We start from the raw sequence: 22,494 nt of genomic DNA, 5'->3' as shown, positions 1-22,494 counted from the left end.
GTCCTGGCAAAAAATGGGTGAAAATCAAGTCAAAAAATGATATTAGTTTGATAGATCTTATATTGTCAATAATATTGTATTGTCAATTGACTAATTTGGTGGAATTCTTTGAGAACATTACATGACAATAGGGAACCTGTGGATATGGCGTAGCTGGATTTCCAGAAGGCATTTGACAAGGTGCCGCACCAAAGACTGCTACATAAGATAAAAGTGCATGGTGTTATGGGTAATGTAATAGCATGGATAGAGGATTAGTTCACAAACAGAAAGCAAAGAGTGGGGGTAAATGGATGTTTTTCTGGTTGGCAATCAGTGGCTAGTGTGTGCCTCAGGGATCAGTGTTGGAGCCTCAATTGTTTATGATTTTTCATAGATGCTTTGGAGCTGGGGACCAAGTGTAGTGCGTCAAAATTTGCAGATGACTAAGATGAGTGGCAGAGTAAAGTGTGCAGAGGACGCTGAAAGTCTGCAAAGGCATATAGATAGTCTAAGGGCTTGGCAGATGGAGTACAATGTTGGTCAATGTGAGGTTATTCATTTTGGTAGGAATAACAACAAAATGATTATTATTTAAATAGTAAAAAATTGCAGCATGCTGCTGTGCAGAGGGACCTGGGTATCCTTGTGCAAGAATCACAAGGAGTTGGTTTACAAGGGCAGCAGGTAATTAAGAAGGTAAATGGTATTTTGTTCTTCATTGCTAGAGGGGTGGAGTTTAAAAACAGTGAGATTATGTTGCAGCTGTATCAGGTGCTGGTGAGGCCTCACCTGGAGTATTATGTACAGTTTTGGTCTTCTTACTTGAGAAAGGATATGTTGGCACTGGAGGAGATTCACTAGGTTGATTACAGAGTTGAGAGGATTGGCTTATGAGGAGAGACTGAGTAGACTGGGGCTATACTCATTGGAATTCAGAAGAATGAGGGGAGATCTTATAGAAACATATAAGATTATAAAGGGAACAGATAAGATAGAAGCAGGGAAGTTGTTTCCCCACTGGCGGGTGAAACTAGAACTAGAGGTCATGGCCTCAAAATAAGGGGGAGCAGATTTAGGACTGAGTTGAGGAGAAACTTCTTCACACAAAGGGTTATGAATCTGTGGAATTCCCTGCCCAATGAAGCAGTTGAGGTTACCTCACTGAATGTTTTTAAGGCAGGAATAGATAAATTTTTGAACAGTAAAGGAATCAAGGGTTATGATGAGCAGGCGGAGATATGAAGCCGAGTTCACAAAAAGATCAGCCATCAGCAGGCTTGAGGGGCCAGATGGCCTACTCTTGCTCCTAGTTCTTATGAGTGTGTGGACTTTGATCTCAAGTCAGTCATGATATTGGAGTCACATGTCCCCTCAATTTATCATCTCTATTGATGGATTGATCTTGATAAAATGAACTAACTGCCTGTGGAGACACAGAAGATACCAAAGCCCACCAAAGCAACATTTATGAGGATCAAGACCCAATTTTAGTCCAGCCTGTGTCCTTCCATTCTGCCACGCCCTTCACATGTGATGCTCATTTCAGGCAGCCCAGAAATTGGCTTAGAGCGAGTGTGCGTTTTTTTTAATGAATTGTTTACTTTGTGTTTACCCTGCAACTTCCTGCAATTATCTTCTTTTTTACAGTGAAAGAAATAGAGGACTATCAAAATGATTATCAAATTTTATTTTGCATAACCTGAGGTAAATTTTCAAGCAAATACTTAATTCTGTGCATTGTGGCTGGAAACAAGTTACAGACAGTCATACACAGGGACAGCAGGCCACTTTGCCGTTTGAGCTGTCCAGACACAAAATCTGATTGAAGTATGAAAAAGACATCAGAAATGAAAATCGGTCAAAACCTTCACAATTAAACAGGTGTGACTTTCATACAAAGTATTAATTTGTGTCATAAAAAGGCCCTACTAATGGGTGATCTTCTGTAAAACACTCCCAAGTTCTAAAAGTTGATAGGCTGACGCTCTCATCACTATTACTACAGAACTGATTTCAGTGCTAGTATAAAAGATTTATAATAAATCCCCACCATATCTCCCGAGGCAAAACAGATGGAGAACGTTTAAGTGTAAAATAGTTCTATGCTGATTTGCATTGATTTAAGACCTGCCAGAATCCCAATTGCAATTTTTGCATGTAACCTAATTTTCATATAAATTCTTTGTGGCTGACAATCCTTGCAAGTCAAAGTCAGAGCATTGGAAACATTTGAATGGGAGGGACTAAAAGCAGGGAGCAATATTGAGAGGCGTCTCAACTCATCAAATATCTTTGCCATTGCAAGAGGGCATGGAATAAAGAAGCCGCAGTCAAAAATGAATGAAAAGAGACCTGTATGTTACATGTATCTACAGATAAGTGTGTATAGCATTTGGCTTCTCCTTTGATGGCTGCTGAAGTCAAGATGGTGCAGTTGTCAGATGAGTTTTCCTCTGGAATTGCACATGAATAATATAGCATTTACAGCCTAGTTATTCTGTTGGATTGTAGGCGACATTAATTTATTTTAGTGCTATTGCAATAGGAAGCAGGTGCCAGGAGTTTTACTCAGCAATAGTGACGAAATGGTGATTTATTTCCAAGTCTGGATGGTGGTGGCTTGGAGGAGATATTGCAGATGGTGGTGTCCCCATTCAACTGCTGCCCTTATACTTCTAGGTGTGGCGGTTGCAGCTTTGAAAGACAGGTAAGTGGAACTGAACTACTTTCAGATCAGCTATGATCTTATTAAATGGCGGGGCAGGCTTGAAGGGCTAGATGGCCTACTCCTGCTTCTATTTCTTATGTTCTTATGTTCTACTGAAGAAACCTTTGTGAGTTGCTACAGTGCATCTTGTGTATGATGCACATTGCTGCCACTGTGTGTCAGTGGTGGAGTGAATGTTTATGGTGATAGAAGGGTGTCCAAGTTTATGCTGCTTCCTTACTCGGCATTTGGAGCAGCACACCCTCAGGAGTAGCGTTAGTTGTAGATGCATGGAGATGTGGAGGATTGTTTTTCTCTCAGAGGGTCTTAAACTCTCTTCCCTAGAGGATCATTGAATATTCTTAAGACAGAGATAGTAAGATTCTTGAAGAAAAGGGAGTCACAGAATATCAGGGTAGGTAAGAAAGTGGTGTTGAAGCATCAATCAGATCAGCCATGATCTTGCTAATTGGCAAAGCAGGCTAGAGAGCTGAATGGCCTACTCTTGATCCTAATTTGTATGTACATACATGTGTACTTTTAGGTACATGTGTATCTTGGAAGTTGCAGGGCCCCTGGAGCAGTTAATGCTGAATGCATTGCCATCACTGGCACAGCAAAATCCAGCTCATGATTAACGACACTTTAAACAGTTTCGGTTAGCGGTGGTTTGGGATCGCCATTCATAAGCCTTCCTGCTCCAGACTTATTCAAGGCAGAGGCAGGAAGTCAGCAGTGTCCCCACCTGCCACTCCCCTGCCTGATTAAATGCCCCCCCACCAATAAACTCGCTTCATGGGTGATAGTAAATTCTGACCCAAGTCGGATTTTGATTTATTATTGTCATATGTATTAACATACAGTGAAAAGTATTGTTTCTTGCATGTTATACAGACAAAACATACTGTTCATAGAGAAGGAAAGAAGAGAGTGCAGAATGTAGTGTTACAGTCATAGCTAGGGTGTAGAGAAAGAGCAAATTAATGCAAGGTAAGTCCTTTCAAAAGTCTGACAACAGCCAGGAAGAAACGGATTTTCACTAAGTCCCATTCTCCTACCATCCCTGTGCTTGCTGATCGAAGCCTGCACCCTGTCAAGCAAAACCTCTTTTTCAAAATTCTTATCCTTAATTTTAAATCTCTCCATGACCTTGCCCTTCTTTATTTGCATAATGTCCTTCAACCCTCCTCCCTAGCCCACCACACCTGCTCACTGGAGTTCATAAATTCTGGTCTATTTTGGTTTCTGACTTTAACTATTGTACAGTTGGCACCTATGTGGGTGCTAAGGTCTAGAATTCTTTCCCTATATCTCTCTAGCTCTCTTCCTTCCTTGAAGGCATTCCTTAAAACCTCCCTCTTTGGCCAATCTTTTTGGGCCATAACATCTCCCTGCGTGGCTTGGAGTCAAATTTTGTTCCACAGTATTCCTACAAAGCATCTAAGTATACATTATTGCTTTAAATAAATAAATAAAAATTGTTGTTGTATCACCGTCCTTTCACCATTGCTGGGTCAAAATCCTGTAGCTCTCTACCTAACAGCACTGTCAGACTACCTTTGCTGCATTGTTCAGGAAGGCAGCATGCCACAACCTCCTCAAGCCTATTTTAGGATATGCAATAAATGCTGACCTTGCTCGTGAGACCCAAATCCTGTCAATGATTAACAAAATTAGAAACTATGGAGGTACAAAGAGACGGTGCCCACCTACCCCCATTTGGCTTATATAGTTGAGGGCCTTTTGGGCCCTTTTGGATATATCATCTTATCTTCTCAACTTCCTGCATTAAGGTCTCCATATCAGAGACCTTGGGAGCTCTGACTTGCCCTTTTGCTCTATTGTTTCCCACATTCCCTCCAACACTTTCTGACACAGTTCCAGCAACTGCCATAGTATGAATGCGCCTTATCTTTAAGAGGGGCAGGCTGCCTTTAAGAAGTGTAGGCTGGCTGCACTTGGTGCTAGCCACACACATCCCTGAGCCCCTTACTGAGCATACAACCAGTCAGCAGCATGTCTTGGCTGTGCTGCAGGCCACAGTCATTGAGATGAGTCTGACGTTCACATGGTGCCTGCCTCCACTCATCCAAGTACAGGGTGATCACACATTGTGACCTCTGAACTGGATTAATCTAAATTTTAATCCAACCTATTTCCCCTGGTGGGAGAATCAAGAATGAGAGGATGTAATCTTAGCATTAAAGTCAGACAATTCGGGAATGAAATCAGAGAAAACTTCACAATGCAGCTGGAAGAAATCTGAAACTTTCCACCCCAAAAGACAGTGGATATTGAGTCAATTATAATGTTCAAAGATTGAGATCAATACATTTTTCTTAGATCACAGGAAATATGGGGCTGGTGTTTACAGTCTTCACTGCTGGGGGCAAAATATAAAGTCCTGCTGATGGCCTGTCCACTCTGTCCCTGCCCCCACCAATAGAGGTGTGGTGTCAGGCAGCCAGCCACTAGTGGGCCATTTGAAATATTTAAGTTGGCAAATAAATCCCATCTAAAGGCTCCACCATGCCATTATGATGGGCAACTTGCAATGGGAGAGGCTCATGCCATGCAGCCAACTTGGCAGGTTTCCCTGCATGGGCTGGTGGCAGGTAGTGGGCAGATTCCACCCAGGCCCATCGAAAGGGCCCCAAGGTATATCTGCACCCACCATGCACCCTCTAGGTTCCACTTCCTCCATGATCTCTCAAACCCAACTCCAACCCCTTCCCTGATGCCAGCGATGGATGCCCCATCATCACCCAAGTGCAGTACCAACAGCAACTACCATTCTCATTATTAGGGAGCTGCTGGCCTCTGATTGATTGGTAGCTCTCTGAGGTGGGATGTAAGCATCCCTGATGGGTGAAAGTCCACCTCCATTCTATTAATGTCCGTTCTTCACTCGGCTGCTCCGCTGACTTTTTAGCCAGTTGGATGGAGGTATTGGTGCCCTGTAAGATCCAGCTCATGGAATAAATACAGGTAATCGTGATTGAGGCAGAGATCAGCTATGATCAAATTGAATGGTGGGACAGGATTGAGGGGCTGAATGGTCTATTCCCTATTCTTGTGTTCTAACATGTTAAGAGCAGGAATTTGCCATGTGGGAAGCCACACACAATTTAGCTTCATTCCATTGCTGAAAAGGTACATTTGAGGATCAGGATATTGAATTATTGTACAGCTAAATGTAGTTAATTCTTAAACAAAATTGTGCCATTTTGCTCTGGGTAAGACCATAACTACTGTTAATGAATGGATTACTTGAAGACACATGTTGGAAAAAATAAATTATTGGTACAACAAATTAATGAGATTTTGTTTGGACATTCAGAGTGGGATTTTTCAGCCTCATTCGTCCCAAAACCATAACATCCCGCCCAAGGTCAACGGACCTTTCCATGTTCCACCCCTCACCCGCTCCGATTCCCGTGGAGGGCAGGGTGGTAAAATTCCAGCCTCGGAGTACCAATCTACCCCAGATCATCCCAACATACACATTGTAATGCAACACCAACACACTCTTCAGGAACCAATGACAGTAGTAGCATTTTCTGCTATTGCTGCTTTTCAACATCATGCTAGCAAAATGCATAATAAAATCAGGGCCCATATTCATCAGTGCATAAAATGTGGTTATCAAACGATGTAACTATATTTATAATAATGGTCTTGTCTTTTTCACACATAATACTTTTTGAATATAATCGTTTTCCACGGATGTTGTGGCATAAAAATGATAAATTTATGGAAAGGAAAGAAAAGATTTTCTTTTAGTAAGATTTTAACAATAGGAAAAAAAACAAAAGCAGAAACAAATACCATTCAAAATGAACGATGCCCTTTAAATGCTTAATGGTTCCCTTTCTGAATCAGTCAGTCTTGCAGATTACCCCTGCATCCTCCGCATGCCCACAGTTAGTCTTTCCCCATCCTGAGAATTTGCATTGAAGAATTGTGTCCTCTGCTCCAGTACAGGCAACATCATCCATCCAGATACGGCCAGTACCTGCAAATAATCAATCCATTTCTTTTAGTGGATGAGTAGCCTTTAAAAAACAATACTGAAAATAAAAATTCTCAACGCAAATACATAAGTAAATTCAAACAATCTGATACTTTTGGGTTAATGACTGAAAGTGAAAGCATGTTTTCCAAATCTGTCTTAAATTTAATGCCTACATTCAAGTCTGTTATTTGCTGATCTTCCCACAATATTTTGTGTTATTGTTCCAGATTGAAAGTGCTGATATATTTTCTGTTCCCAGCAAACTAACTTTGTATGCCAGATTTAAGACATTAACACAATTGTCCTGAATATGATCAACACTGAAATGAATTTGTCCAAAATGTGCTTCTTTCAGCTTTTTTAGGAAGTCACAAAATTTGCACAGTCTCCATCTTTACAGCTTTGGGACAGGTTTTGGTTTCAGAATTCCATTGTGAGCATTCCTGTGTATTTTTCTGGAAGTGAAGTGGACTGAGGAGGAACTACATGGTGAGTTAACTGCATGTAAGGAAAATGTAACACATTTAATACCTGCATTTTAATAATTCAATGTTATAGTTCGTGATTCAAGTGCTGATAACTTCTGGAAACAGTATACATAAATTCTGTGCCAGATTTAAGGCGCTCGCATATTTACACAACAAAAAATGTGCATGCAGTACTGGAAAGGAATGGCTTAGAAATCTGATATTGCTGTGCTGTACTTGTTTTTCAGACATTAATGAGCAGCATTATGAGGAGATGGTGGCATAGCGGTAATGTCATGGAATTGACAATCCAAAGGCCCAGGGCTAGCGCTCTGGGGCCATGGGCTTAAATCCCAGAGTGGCAGCTGGTGGAATTTAAATTCAGTAAATGCAATCTTGAATATAAAGTTAGTCTCAGTGATAGTGATTTAGCGGTGGGTGATGAGAAAATGGCTGAGGCTTTAAATAAGTTTTTTGTGTTGGTCTTCACAGAGGAGGACACAAATAGCTTGCCGGATATTAAAGATAGCAGGATGGTAGGAGATGAGGTCCTTAATGCGATTACTGTCACTAGAGAGGTAGTGCTTGATAGACTAACAGGACTGGAGGTAGACAACTCCCCAGGACCGGATGGAATGCATCCCAGGGTTCTGAAAGAAATGGCAGAGGTGATAGCGGATGCCTTAGTAATTATTTATCAAAATTCGCTGGACTCCAGGGAAGTGCCGGAAGATTGGAAAACGGCTAATATTATGCCGTTGTTTAAAAAAGGCAGCAGACAAAAGGTAGGGAATTATAGTTCGGTTAGTTTAACGTCTGTAGTTGGAAAAACGCTAGAATCCGTCAAAGAAGAAATAGCGAGGCACCTAGAAAAGAAAGGTTTGATCAAGCAGACGCAGCACGGATTCGTTAAGGGGAAGTCATGTTTAACGAATTTATTGGATTTCTATGAGGATGTGACTAGTGTGGTAGACAGAGGGGAACCGGCGGATGTGGTGTTTTTAAGGTTTCCAAAAGGCGTTTGATAAGGTGCCTCACAAAAGATTGCTGCAAACGGTTAGGGTGCACGGAGTTGGGAGTAAGGTGTTAGCGTGGATAGAGGATTGGTTATCTAATAGGAAGCAGAGAGTTGGAATCAATGGGTGCTATTCTGGTTTGCCGTTGGTGACTAGTGGAGTGCTGCAGGGATCGGTGCTGGGGCCTCAACTGTTTACCATTTACATAGATGAGCTGGAGGAGGGGGCTGAGTGTAGGGTAACAAAATTTGCTGATGACACAAAGATGAGTGGAAAAGCAAATTGCGTGGAAAGTGCGGAATATCTGCAGAGATCTAAATAGGCTAAGTGAGTGGGCGAGGACCTGGTAGATGGAGTATAATATTAGCAAATGTGAGGTTATCCACTTTGGTAGAAATAATAGTAGGAGGGATTATTATTTAGGCGAAAAGCTGCAGCATGCTATGGTGCAGAGGGACCTGGGGGTCCTTGTGCACAAATCGCAAAAACCCAGTTTGCAGGTGCAGTAGGTGATCAAGAAGGCGAATGGAATGCTGGCCTTTATAGCGAGGGGGATAGAATATAAAAGTAGGGAGGTCTTGCTGCAACTGTACAGGGTACTGGTGAGGCCACAGCTGGAGTACTGTGTGCAGTTTTGGTCACCGCACTTGAGGAAGGATATATTGGCCTTGGAGGGAGTGCAAAGGAGGTTCACTAGGCTGATATCGGAGATGAGGGGATTAGCTTATGAGGAGAGATTGTATAGACTGGGTCTGTACTCGTTGGAGTTTAGAAGGCTGAGGGGGGATCTTATAGAGACATGTAAGATAATGAAGGGGATGGATAGGGTAGAGGTAGAGAGATTCTTCCCACTTAGAAAAGATAGCAGAACTAGAGGGCACAGCCTCAAAATAAGGCGGGGGGAGTGGGGAGCAGTTTAGATCAGAGTTGAGGAGGAACTTCTTCACTCAAAGGGTGGTGAGTCTCTGGAATTCTCTGCCCATTGAAGTGATGGAGGCTACCTCACTGAATATATTTAAGTCACGGGTAGATAGATTTCTGATAGACAAGGGAATTAAGGGTTATGGGGAGAAAGCGGGAAAGTGGAACTGATCCACTTCAGATCAGCCATGATCTTATTGAATGGCGGGGCAGGCTCGAGGGGCTAGATGGCCTACTCCTGCTCCTATTTCTTATGTTCTTATGTTCATTAAACCATCATCAATTGTCATAACAATCCACATGGTTCACTGATGTCTGTTCAGGGAAGGAAATTTGCCATCCTTACCTGGACTGGCTGACGTGATTCTAGATCCCAAAATGTGTTGACTCTTAACTGCCCCCCCCAAATAGTCTAACAAACCACTCAGTTCAAGGACAATCAGGCATGGGAAACAAATATTGGCCTTGCCAGTGATACCCACATCCCAGAAAAGAATAAGTAAAGCTAAGTCTCCAATGTGGCAGGTAGAAAACATTGGCCAGAATTTTACATCCAAAGTTTGGACAATTGCCTGACCTGGAAGCATGTGAAATCGCGTGAGAAGATGTTGGGCACACATCCTGACATCACTGTGCACTTGCGTGATATTTTGGTCAGTGGGTGTGAGTTGGAAATGTACCCACTGGCAATCACAAAGCCAATTTAAATTAATTAAACACCAAGTGACCAGAATTTTACACTGCCCGTTTACCTTTATGGTTTGTGGGCAGGCCAATTGGCAAGGTAGTCTTTCTGTTTAAGCTGCAACCTCCATCCAGGGTGGAAAGAAAATCAGGGCTCAGTAAAGGAAATTTAGCATGTCCACTATGAGTCTCACTTTTACAGATGCACCATAGAAAGCATTCTTTCTGGTTGTATCACAGCTTGGTATGGCTCCTCCTCTGCCCAAGACCACAAAAAATTACAAAGGATCGTGAACAAAGTCCAGTCCTTCACCAAACCAACCTGTCGTCCATTGACTCTGTCTACACTTCCTGCTGCCTTGGAAAAGCAGCCAGCATAATCAAGGACCCCACTCACCCCGGACATTCTCTCTTCCACCCTCTTCCGTCGGGAAAAATATACAAAAGTCTGAGGTCACATACCAACTGACTCAAGAACAGCTTCTTCCCTGCTGCCATCAGGCTTTTGAATGAACTTGCCTCATATTAAGTTGATCTTTCTCTACATTCTAGCTTTGATTGTAACACTATATTCTGCATTCTCTCCTTTCTTTCTTTATGAATGTATCCTTTGTCAGTATAGAGTGCAAGAAACAGTACTTTTCACTATATACTATTACTTGTGACAATAATAAATCAAAGCAAATCAAGTGTGTTGAGAGGTTGAGTTCTGTCTATGATTGTGCTGGCCAGACATTGGTGGAATAGCTTTCCACAGGTCAGCAGCTCACTGAGAAGCGCCACTGCGGCTGTGCCTCTGAAGCCACACCCTCTGTGCCACACCCTCCCTTTTCTTGGTGGCCACCCCTTCAACTTCCCCCTACCCCCCACCCACCACAGTGGTGCTTGGCCTTTCACACAATGCTTGTTTCATGCTGGCTGGCTGCTAATTGCAGTAAGAAGTCTCACAACACCAGATTAGAGTCCAACCAGTTTATTTGATAGTCATCTCACAAGCTTGTGAGATTACTATCAAATAAACTGGTTGGACTCTAATCTGGTGTTGTGAGACTTCTTACTGTGTTTACCCCAGTCCAATGCCGGCATCTCCACTTCATAGTAATTGGTCAGCCAGCGTGAAATCATAGCCCAGGGCTGTCTGTGGCTGGGAGAGGGTTTTGCACAAGCTTCTGGACGTCCCACAGACAAAAAAATTCAAAAACTTATTTAGTGCTGATAAATGTGTTGCTGCCACATTGGTATATCAATAAAAATGGATGACCAAGTATCATGCCTGAAAGCATTTGATCAGTCTAATTGAAGCATTACTTACCTGAAACTAGCTGAAATATTAACCAACAGTCTGAAGTGTATTCCAGGACATTGTGGGAGGCTAGGGAGGAAATTGCTGGTCCCCTAGCCGAGATATTTGAATCACTGATAGTCACAGGTGAGGTGCTGAAGATTGGAGAGTGGCAAATGTTGTGCCTTTGTTTAAAAAGGGCTGCAGGAAAAAGTCTGGGAACTACAGGCCAGTGAGCCTCACATCTGTGGTGGGTAAATTGTTGAAGATATTTTGAGAGACAGGAACTACAGGCATTTAGAGACACAAGTACTGATTAGAAACAGTCAGCATGGCCTTGAGAATGGAAAATCATGTCTCACAAATTTGATTGAGTTTTTTGAAGGGGTAACCAAGAAGGTAGATGAGGACAGTGCAGCTGATGTTGTCTATGTGGACTTTAGCAAGGCCATTGACAAGGTACCGTGTGATAGGTTGTTGCATAAGGTTAAGTCTCACGGGATCCATAGTGAGGTGTCTAAATGGATACAAAATTGGCTCCTTGACAGAAGCCAGACAGTGGTTGTAGGGAATTGTTTTTCAAACTGGAGGCATGTTACCAGGGATCAGTGCTAGGTCCACTGATATGTGTCATTTATAGTAATGATTTGGATGAGAATATAGGAGGCATGGTTAGAAAGTTTGCAGATGACACTAAAATTGGTGACAGAGTGGACAGTGAAGAAAGTTATCCCCAATTGCAATGGGATCTTGATAAATTGAGCCAGTGGGCTGAGGAATGGCAGATGGAGTTTAATTTAGACAAATGCGAGGTGATGCATTTTGGTAGATTGAACCAGGGCAGGATATATTCAGTTAATTGTACTGGAGAGAGTTACAGAACAAAGAGACCTAGGGGTACATGTTCATAGCTACTTGAAAGTGGAGTCATAGGTGGACAGAGTGGTGAAGAAGGCATTCGGCATGCTTGGTTTCATTGGTCAGAACATTGAATACAGAAGTTGGAACGTCTTGTTGAAGTTGTACAAGACATTGGTAAAGCCACGCTTGGAATACTGTGTGCAATTCTGGTCACCCTATTATAGAAAGGATATTATTAAACTAGAAAGAGTGCAGAAAAAACTTGATTGAGTTATAAGAAGAGGCTGGATAGACTGGGACTTTATTCTCTGGAGCGTAGGAGGCTGAAGGGTGATCTTGTCGAAGTCTATAAAATAATGAGGCGCACAGATCAGCTAGATGGTCAATATCTTTTCCCAAAGGTAGAGGAGTCTAAAACTAGAGGGCGAAGGTTTAAGGTGAAAGGGGAGAGATACAAAAGTGTCCAGAGGGGCAATTTTTTCACAGAGGACAGTGAGTGTCTGGAACAAGCTGTCAGAGGTAGTAAAAGAGGCGGGTACAATTTTGTTTTTTAAAAAGCGTTTAGACAGTTATATGGGTACGATGGGGATAGAGGGTTATGAGCCAAATGCGGGCAATTGGGATTAGCTTAGGAGTTTTAAAAAAGAAGGGCGGCATGGACAAGTTGGCCTGAAAGGCCTGTTTCCATGCTGTAAACCTCTATGACTATATGACACTATGATTCTGATTTTTTTTCACTATCCTCTCTAATTTCAGAAGTGGGATCTAGTGCACAAGGGGTCAATGATGCCCAGTATCAATGATACCTTGGGACACACTATTCTGGAAAAAATAATGGGTGTTTCCAAATTTCTAGGTACTTCTCATTTCTTATACTCTCAGTTTATACCGGCAGCCATATCCATCTCCATCTCCCCAGCATAATCACCTGGCACTCCTCTCCTCTTCCTACCTAGTTAAGCACACATGAACAAAATGGAAGTGATTTTCAACCAGTAGATATGTCTATTACTTGAAAAAGCTCCAACATCCACAATTTATTCCAGATCTGACTTAAGTACAGGGATTTGAACTCACAGACAAGGGAACAACAACTGAACCACAACCAACACTAAAGTTAAATCACTGCACACTGAGAGCAGGAATTTACATAGCTGATAGGCAGCCCAGCCTACTGGTTGCACATTGCAGGAAATTGGTGGGAAATTTTAGGCAGGATGCCACTACATCTTGCTGTGTGCTACCCCTCACCCCCATCAGCAGTATGGACAATCACTCTTAATAAGTCATGGCAAAACTACTCAGATATTTATGTGTGATGGTTCATGGTGCTTGGAATCATGTTCAAAGTCTCAATTAAATGCAGACATCTGTCTTTAATCACAATTTTCTTTAAAGTCTTACAGCCAACAAATATGTAGCCTATCACTCTGACAAGGCCATCTGTGTAACAAATGGATGTCATTTTTCCTAAGATGAAGTGAATTGTTTTTGACATTTTTTAAATAACTCTCACTTGCAATGTTTCTTTGCTTTTCTCTTTCAAATAATAGGAAAATATTTGTAACGATCCCACTTAATGCACATAAATACTAATCTGCCTTCCCTCATTATAACATATTCTAATTTATAGCAAATGTAAAGGCAAGAAATGCTGCAGAGTAAGGTTTTTTTGCAAACGGAATTTGTTCTTTATGTTTGAAGAAAGAAATTATGTGAATTTCCTTTAATCAAACCGAGAGCTACATACTTTTGTAACTCATTACATTTGCTCAGCTGGGCTATAGCTACAACAAACTGGAAATATGAGATATGAACAATCAGTCTGTACAAAGCTCTTTGATTGGGATTCTCTGGCCATGCTCACCCCAAAATTAGAGAATTCCGCCTGAGGTCACTGGACCTTTGCGTGGTCTGCCACCCCCAATGCCCACTACAATTCCTGTGGTGGGCAGGACAGGAGAATTCCCCCCTTTATTTCAATGCCAAGTTTTCTTCTGTTAGATATGTAAACAAGTGCAACTGATCATTAGTAAGTTAGTTTGGCAGGCACTAATTTAACTTGTTTTTGTTTCCTTTCATGTTCCCATTCAGTTGATGTTGATAAAAGGTGAGTAATTAGCAATAACGTGTATTAGAATATCAGAACTGGATAACAAATTCTGGAAGGCTTTGATAACAAGCTGATAGCTCCTTCTACTCGGCACTTGGACTCACTAAAAATGGCCATTTAGAAATGGTTTTTCTCTTTGGCAAAGAGTGAAAACATTAATGTATGGCACTGGGGTATGTGTATGAATAATAAGCAAAGTTACTTCAGTTGTGTGGTGTTCTCAATCTGGGAATGGTTAATACTTAATGCCAAAATATTAAATTGCACCCCCTCACCTACCAAAATCAGAAATCCATAATCTTCTGTTAATTAAAATATATGGATCAATTCCTGATATGTACCTGGAATGGGAATTCATAAATTAATTCTGAATTCATAAGACATGTTTTCTGTAACCAATTGAACATTCCTGGATAATGGGATTATTTTTAGTTTTGAAGCTTTATTGCCTCATGAATCATATAGCTGACTGAATTTATGCAGATGTTTAGTTATAGTGCTATAGAATGCCAAAGCTCAAGGTACATTTGGAGCTGATTTTTCACTTGATCTATAATGCTGGCAGAAATAATTGATGGACCACAATCCCTCACACAAAATGAATTCTGATACTAATATAAGTGAAAATTTCAAATGAAGTTTAACCCTAGCCTATTTTGAATATACGCATTCACAGAAAGACCCAGAAACTGTGGTGGTGTGATTCTTATTTTTGGGATGAAGGCCACCCAATCCAAGACTTCCATCCACTCTTTTAGATCAGCCTCAACTCCATGTCATGTTCCTGATTTGGGCCTCATTAAGAATGAATTTTGGGAACTTTGCCTACTTTAAAAAGGGCAGATTTATTTTCCCAAAAGTGGGAAACTAAGGCACAGTGCAGGCCTTAGTAGAGGTCTTTATTGAGAACAAAATACAGAGAGGTTAATTCATTACAAGACCATTATCCCTTTTGCATCTCAGGGCATTTACTACTACATCTTGTGCGATTTCTGGAAATTAGTAGCAACACTGGAGGAAAGAAGAAAAATGCTTTGGGATATTGGTTCTGACCTTTGCATGCAATGAGCAGGAAGGGGAAGACAGTGGGGATGGGATGCGGTGAGTGTGGGGAATTGTGATCATGGCTGTGAGGCATTGGTAGGCCTCATTGTCCCATTTTCCTGAAACTCTGGTCAAGGTTTCAGCAAGTTTAGAGTGCAGTTAGGAAAAAAGTTCCTGCAAGATGTTTATTCTGTTAAAAAAAAACCTAGTTCTAACAGATCAAAACAATTACGATTATACCAAATGATTATTTGAAGATTCTAAATAATCTTCAGAATTCAGAAGGACTATCTAAATATCACTCCCATCTTTAGAAATACAGAATAATCTGGGCCATATTCTGGGATCCCCAGTCTCCACAAATGTGACAACCTCTCTGTGGATCTTCCTGAAAGTTCAACTGACGAACGGCACTGGAACATTGATTTTGATTCCCCACAGTTTAATTATTTCAGGTTTAAACATGGCTGGGTCCTTAAAAGACAGGGACTGTTTCATCACAGAGTGGGGTTATCCAAAAGTCAAAATGGACCCTAATGAATTTTAGGTGGCTTGCATGATGGAATATTGGCAGCAAAACAGGTGCGTCAAATTTACATATATGTACAGAATATATAATCCAAGGAAGTGTTATCTAACACAAAAAAGTAGGGAAACAGTCACATTGTGGCAATATCACTGGGCTAGTTATTCCCAAACAAAAGCTCTGGTGATAAAGATTGAAATCCCACAAAGGCGGAATTTTAGTTCAGTTTAGTTAATTCAATTTTAAATTGGTATGCACTGCTACCCCACAGCACCAGGGACCTGGGTTCGATTTCTGGCTTGGGTGACTGTCTGCGTGGAGTCTATACATTCTTCCTATGGGCTCCTGTCTCGTCCCACAGTCCAAAAGATGTGCTGGTTAGGTGCATTGGCCATGCTAAATTCTCCCTCAGTGTACCCGAACAGAAGCTGGAGTCTGTCGACTAGGGGATTTTCACAGTAACTTCTTTGCAATGTTAATGTAAGCCTATGTGTGATAGATGCATCTAACCATTACTGTCCATACCACTCATATTGATATGAGTGACCAGCGCACAGTCCTTGTAAAGATGAAATTCTTTTCTCACACCGAGCATACCTTCCGTCATGTTGTGTGATATTAATGCCATTCTAAATCAGAAAGATGCAGAAAAGATCAAGCAGCTCTGAACTGCATATCAATAAGGCACTGTAGGCCGTCAGCAGCAGCAGAACTGTATTCCACCACAGTTCATAATTCTATCATTGCTAACAATCTAGGAATCAACCTTAGTTCAATGAGAAGGGCAGCAGAGCATGCCAGAAGCAGCACCAGGTGCCTGGTAAGAACTACAACACAAGACTAATTGCATGCAAAACAATGGAAGCAACATGTGACAGCCAGAACTAAGTGATTTCAAAACCAACAAATCAGATCAAAAATCTGCAGTCAGTCACATCCAATTGTCAATTAAACAACCAATTGGAGGAGGAGGCTCCACAAATATCCCCATCCTCATTGGAGGGGGAGCCCAGCACAACAATAATGTTCAGCTGATACATCTCAGCCTCCTTCTCACATCCCCAACATCACAGATGCCACTCTTCCATTTGATTCAATCCAATCTATGTGATATCAAGAAATGAGTGAAGGCAGTGCTTGTGTCAAAGGCTATGGGTCCTGACAACATTCCAGCCCATACTGAAGCTTCACACTCCAAAGCTAGCTGTGCCCCTAGCCAAGTTGTTCCAGTACAGCTACAATATTAGCTTCTACAAAACAGAGTGGAAAAACAGCCAGGTTTGTCCTGTCCAGAAAAAGCAAGGCAGTTGAAATTGCTTAGCAAGCCATTCAGTTGTATCAAACTGATTGGAGAAATGGCATGTAATGTCACTGGATCAATAATTGAGAGGCCCTGGCTAATGCTCTGAGGACACATGTTTAAATCCCACCAAGGCAGCTAGTGCAATTTAAACGTGTGTGTCAGTTGTGTGTTTGGCATAGGTTGGCACTGTGCCAACCTGTGCCACAGGGTGGTGCCAGGATTTAAAGCCCAAGCATGTCCCTCTTTGCCAGAAGCTGTGCTCACCTTTGCACCCCCAGAGGGATTTCTTGATAGGTTTACATTTGGGTAAACTTGTCACGTTGGCAAGCTTTGAAAATACGGTGAGGGCGGAAAATATGGTGGGGGCATGATAATTAAATTAAAATTTATTCAATACATGAAAATGAGGTTCTCGCTCTTTGTGAGCATGAACCTTACAATGTCATTGGCAAGGGGTGGAGAAAATCGCGTTTCTCGACTCTCTCCGGATTTTCCGCCTGCATTGCTGTTCTCTCTAATGGCAAACGTGGGCTGAAAATAACCCATAGAATATAAGCTTGGGCATTTAAACTGCAGTCAAGTCTTACATGAACTAAGTAAGTGATAATAGGGATTTGAAAGAAAAGTACTGCAATAATCACAAGTGGCTTTAATTTTCACATTGATTAAACAAAGCAAAATTTGCAAAGGTAGCCTAAAGGATGAGTGATTAGATTCAGGACAGTTTCTCAGGCTATTTTGGGCCTGGTAATGTATAATGAGGCAGAGTTCATTAACGACCTGATTATAAAGGATCCTCCAGGCAAAAGTGATCATATCATGGTAGAATTTCACATTCAGTTTCAGAGTGTCAACTCTAACCTGTGCCTTCACTTTGGGCTAGGATGAATTGAAAGAAAGCAGCTTTCTGTAAAAAGGTTACAAACTTCCTGAAGATGAACGGATGTTGTTGGTTTCTATATTTCTATTTCTAGAACATAAAACCAGAAATACTGAGAGAAATAATCAACTGCTGTCCACAGCTTTCATACTAATGGCATCCTGGCTAGAAAGAGGTAACATCCAGGTTAAAAGAGAAAATGCTGGAAAATCTCAGCAGGTCTGGCAGCATTTGTAAGGAGATAAAAGAGCTGACGTTATGAGTTCGGATGACTCTTTGTCAAAGCTAAAAGGCATAGAAAGTGGGAAATATTTATACTGCAGGGTGAGAGAATGAAGGATGAGTCATAGACATAGAAACCAGGGGAAAAGATTGCTAATAGCAGCCTAGTAGCACAGAGACAATAAAGGGTGGGAATGGCACAGAAGCTGTAAGCTGTGACAGATGAAAACATTGAGGGGGGTGGGAATGGGACAGAGGTAGAATGGAGAAAAGAGGAAGCAGGTGGAGAAAAGATAAGGGAAGGGCAATGAAGTAGGGGGAAAGAGTGGAGAGCAAGGAAAATGAAGAAAGACAATAAAGAAATGAAAGGTAGAGAACATTAAAAAATTAAACAAGATGGAATGAAAATAAAAGGGGTCAAGTTGGGATAGAGCAAATCACCTGACGTTGTTGAATTCAATGTTGAGACCGGAAGGCTGTAAAGTGCCTAGCCAGAAGATGAGATGCTGTTCCTCCAGTTTGCATTGAACTTCACTGGAACATTGCAGCAGGCCAGGATAGACATGTGGGCATGGGAGCAGGATTGTGTATTAAAAGGGCAAGCAACTGGAGGTCAGGGTCCTGATTGCGCGCAAACTGAAGGTGCTCAGCAAAGCATCCAAGTTAAGGTAGCTGGCATCATGAAGTCATAGAGTGAAGTATTTCTCTGCTAATAAAATTGAGGGGCTAGTCATATTGGGCATTTAAAGCAACATGTCTTCCACCAAATACTCACTGCACCTATGGGAATTCTACCAGTTTGCAGTCCTGGACTGCTGGTTTTCTTTGCTTTACAGGTTCATTTAAGAATGTAATCAAAAACTCCATTTAAGTGATGCATTAGTGACCACCCTTATCCTGTGGCAACTAGTACTATCTGACCTTTAGAAGAATATTACCTGAGGCTATCTAAAACAACAGTTGTGGGTCATGACCCCAATCGGGATCACAGAAACATCAAATGGGATCATGACAAATAAAATAATGTTATTCTCCCGCCACCACATATTGTCCCAGCAGTGAGAATTAACCAATCACAAGATGAACACCCAGCATTGGACACTCTGACTGGCTGTGCTGGTTCTCATTGGGGTGCTGTGACATAACTATCTATCTATTTAAGTATGTCAGAGGTTTCCCGCAGCAACTTCCCGAAGCAGCAGTGATAGAAGAGGACGCAAATTTAGCAACTGGCAGAAGTCATTGAGGACCAGATTTTATCACAAATTTTCACATTTATACCGGGCATTGATTTATAATATGCAAACTTTAATAATTATATACTGAATGTTAGTGCACTGGTGCATTGCTATTTTGCTTTGGCTGGTGTCTGGAATCACCTTAATTTTCAAATGTTAAAATGGAGCAGTATTAGGAAATATTTTGGGCAGTACTGACCTGGAAAGGCCCAGTAGCAAAAACATCAAGAAAGTGGGTATGTTCACTGCTATAGATAAAGTTACAGGCCTCATTGCAATAGCTACGTATCAAGCAGTTGGCATAATTCCCCATTAACCTCCAAAGAGGAACACAGCCCTTTAAGGCATTGAAGGTCAGGAAAATCACTACAGAATAGGAGATCTGCAAATTCCATGAAATGAGTCTAACTGGTTTGGAAACAAATGTTTTCTGTGGTGCATTACTTGAAGTTTATCTGATCAAGTCTATTTCATTTCTTTATCTTCTTCCTCTTAATAATACAGGAATAGAAGACCTCCCATTCAGAAATCCTTTTCCTCAATGCCAAATTTTAATTTGTCCCATACTCACTTTAATGTCAGGAAATCTCTTCAGTGCAATGGCATTGCATAAAATACCAAAGCTAACTGTCTTGTGAAACTTATAATAAGATGCTGTTAGGTTTAAAAAAAACAACATCCTGTACCTTTTATCCATCTCAAGGCTTCACATTGTTGAACTCATATTGAATTTACATTTTGCATTTTGGATTTGGGACATTTGTTGAGCACAATTGAAGGGATATTATGGCCATGCCAAAATATTGCTCCCTTGCCACCCCCGACCAATCCCATAACACCACCCATTTCCCCAACCCCTATCTCTGCCTTCCCCCTACTGATTTAAATATATTGAATTAGATGTAAAATAGCCAGTTATCAGATTTTGTAAAGGAAATAAAGTTTATCTATTAATCACAAGTAAGACTTACATTAACACTGCAATGAAATTACTGTGAAATTCCCCTAGTCGCCACATCCGGCGCCTGTTTGTGTCAATGCACCTAACCAGCACGTCTTTCAGACTATGAGAGGAAACCGAAGCACCTGGAGGAAACCCACGCAGACATGGGGAGAATGTGCAAACTCCACACAGACACTGGCCCAAGCCAGGAATCAAACCTGGGATCCTGGCACTGTGAGGCAGCAGTGCTAACCAGTGTGCCCCTGTGCGGCCCATCATTTGGGGGGGGAGGCATGTGGCAGTTTCTTCAGGGCTTGATCGTGATCCAGACTTTAACACCTCAACCTTCTTGTAAAAGAGCAACATTTCAAAGGCAAAATCCTGGCCAACATTTTTAATGCCTACAATAACATTGAAAACTCGAAAGTGAATTCCCAGCCATGTGCAACAAACATACTGCACTCATTACAGGCAAAGTTAAAAGGAGCCCATATGTGAGGAATCACAATGAGCTCCTGCCCCTGAAATTAAATATTAGAATAACATTCTGCAGCTTTTTTCTGTTAGGAAAACATACTGTGACTATTTCCTTCAATGTGCAAAAGAAAATCTAGGAAAATTCTGAAGTCCATCCTGCCAACTGGTTTTTGAAATATAAAAATACCAAACATCAAAAGTGAGATGATGTTTAACATATAAACAATAATAAATTAAATTAAATCCTCCCTCCACTATTTATCCAGCCCTTGCCATTAAGCTCCACTTTGTTCCAATACATTGGTCACTTTTGAAGCTGACTTCTCACCTATATACGAATCTGTTATGAAGCAGGGTCTTTGAGGCATTTTTAAACTTCTAAAGCTGTATATCTGGATCAAATTGATACAAGATTATTACACATTATTTGCAGATGCTTTGTCTGGTCCATGCATTTATTAGTCACTGTATTTTTTTCAGCAATGTTAACTCAGTGTGCTTGGGATTAAAGTGTAATATTCATTCCAATTTACAAAAGTGAAATAATTATATACCAACAATCATTGATCTGTTTCCATTTAAGTAAGTACAAAGCAATCCTCGCAGGTCAGCAGAGCTCAAAGGCCCTGAGCAAAACTCCAGTTGTTGACACACTCACAGAAAGACCCAATACAGGCGGAAGGTGTGGCCTTCTATATGAAGGAAATGCCCAGTTTTCCAGCAATTCTGCACAGCATGTGGCAGAAAGGTCCATTGGCAACTGAAGTGCATTAGAGCAAATGCTGATGCAACTGTAAAGAGCTGTGCACTGATCGAAATAGACTGCACACAATAAGTGCCTTTAAGCAATAAGAATGACCATCTGGTATGCTGACAGAAACATTTATATGAGGTGACTGACAAACCAAAATGCAATGATGACGTGCGTGATGACGCAAAGAGCAGGGGACACATGATTCACACCACAGTCTTGAGGAAAATTTAGGTATCATCACTCATTCACACATGGGCACACATTGGACTGGTTTTTGAAATGTAAAAATACCAAACGTCAGAAGTGATCTGACGTTTAACATACAAATAATATTAAGTTAAATTAAATCCTCCCTCTACTATTTATCCATCACTTGCCATTAAGCTCCATTTTGTTCCAATATATTGGTCACTTTTGAAGAAAACTTCTCACCTGTATACAAGAATAACAATCTACTGGCTGAGTATGAGCAATAACATTGAAGTTGTCATCATGTGCGAGACAAGTCAAGAGGATATCCCAATTAGCACAAACCACCATTAATTCCACATGAAGTTCCTACCTATACTTTGTCCAAAATTGCATCTGACCTCTTTCACGTCCACAGCACTGGCGTCATTATCATCATCGACTGCTTCACCAAGTACCCATTTATAGCAGCTGGCCCTTTTAAGGGGTGTACACCAGGAAGGTCATGTGACCCAATTGCCCAGTAGAGAATGAGTCCAGGGATCTTGGAGCAGAGCGCAGGTTTTTGCAGCCAGAGTAAATCCTAGGTTTGGAAGTGTTAACATCCTGAAAGTAGTCTGTAAATGTATCTGCTTGTAAATAAACTGTCATCGTTTGTTGTAAACTAACTGGTGGCCTGGCATCAATAATGATATAGAAGGAATTGGGAAACAATGTGACCAGTGACAATTACAGCAGAAGTTACCTGCTACAGCCCCATTGCACCCTTGAGAATGGACAGGTCGGTCATGGGTGAGAGTTTATATAGATTCTGTTGGCCCTTAAAATGGATGGGGGTATTCAAAATGAAGTCCAAATGCCAAAATTGAG

At 41.3% G+C, this 22,494-nt stretch overlaps 1 protein-coding gene across 1 annotated transcript in view; it reads right to left on the bottom strand.

Annotated features, from left to right (window-relative positions):
• Positions 1-1,670: 1,670 nt before the first annotated feature.
• Positions 1,671-22,494, bottom strand: part of LOC145345062 (scavenger receptor class A member 5-like) — a 93,806-nt gene continuing 72,982 nt past the window's right edge. The window contains exon 9 of the mRNA XM_080192614.1: positions 1,671-6,704. Within this exon, the coding sequence (XP_080048740.1) occupies positions 6,568-6,704 (137 nt within the window). The 3' untranslated portion in view covers positions 1,671-6,567. The remainder of the gene's footprint in view (positions 6,705-22,494) is intronic.

The sequence above is a fragment of the Carcharhinus amblyrhynchos genome, chromosome 7 (genome assembly GCF_965287045.1).
Source record: "Carcharhinus amblyrhynchos chromosome 7, sCarAmb.v2.hapA, whole genome shotgun sequence".
NCBI lineage: Eukaryota > Metazoa > Chordata > Chondrichthyes > Carcharhiniformes > Carcharhinidae > Carcharhinus > Carcharhinus amblyrhynchos.
Note: the sequence above shows the minus strand (reverse complement) of the source record. Positions and strands in the feature narration are given on the sequence as shown.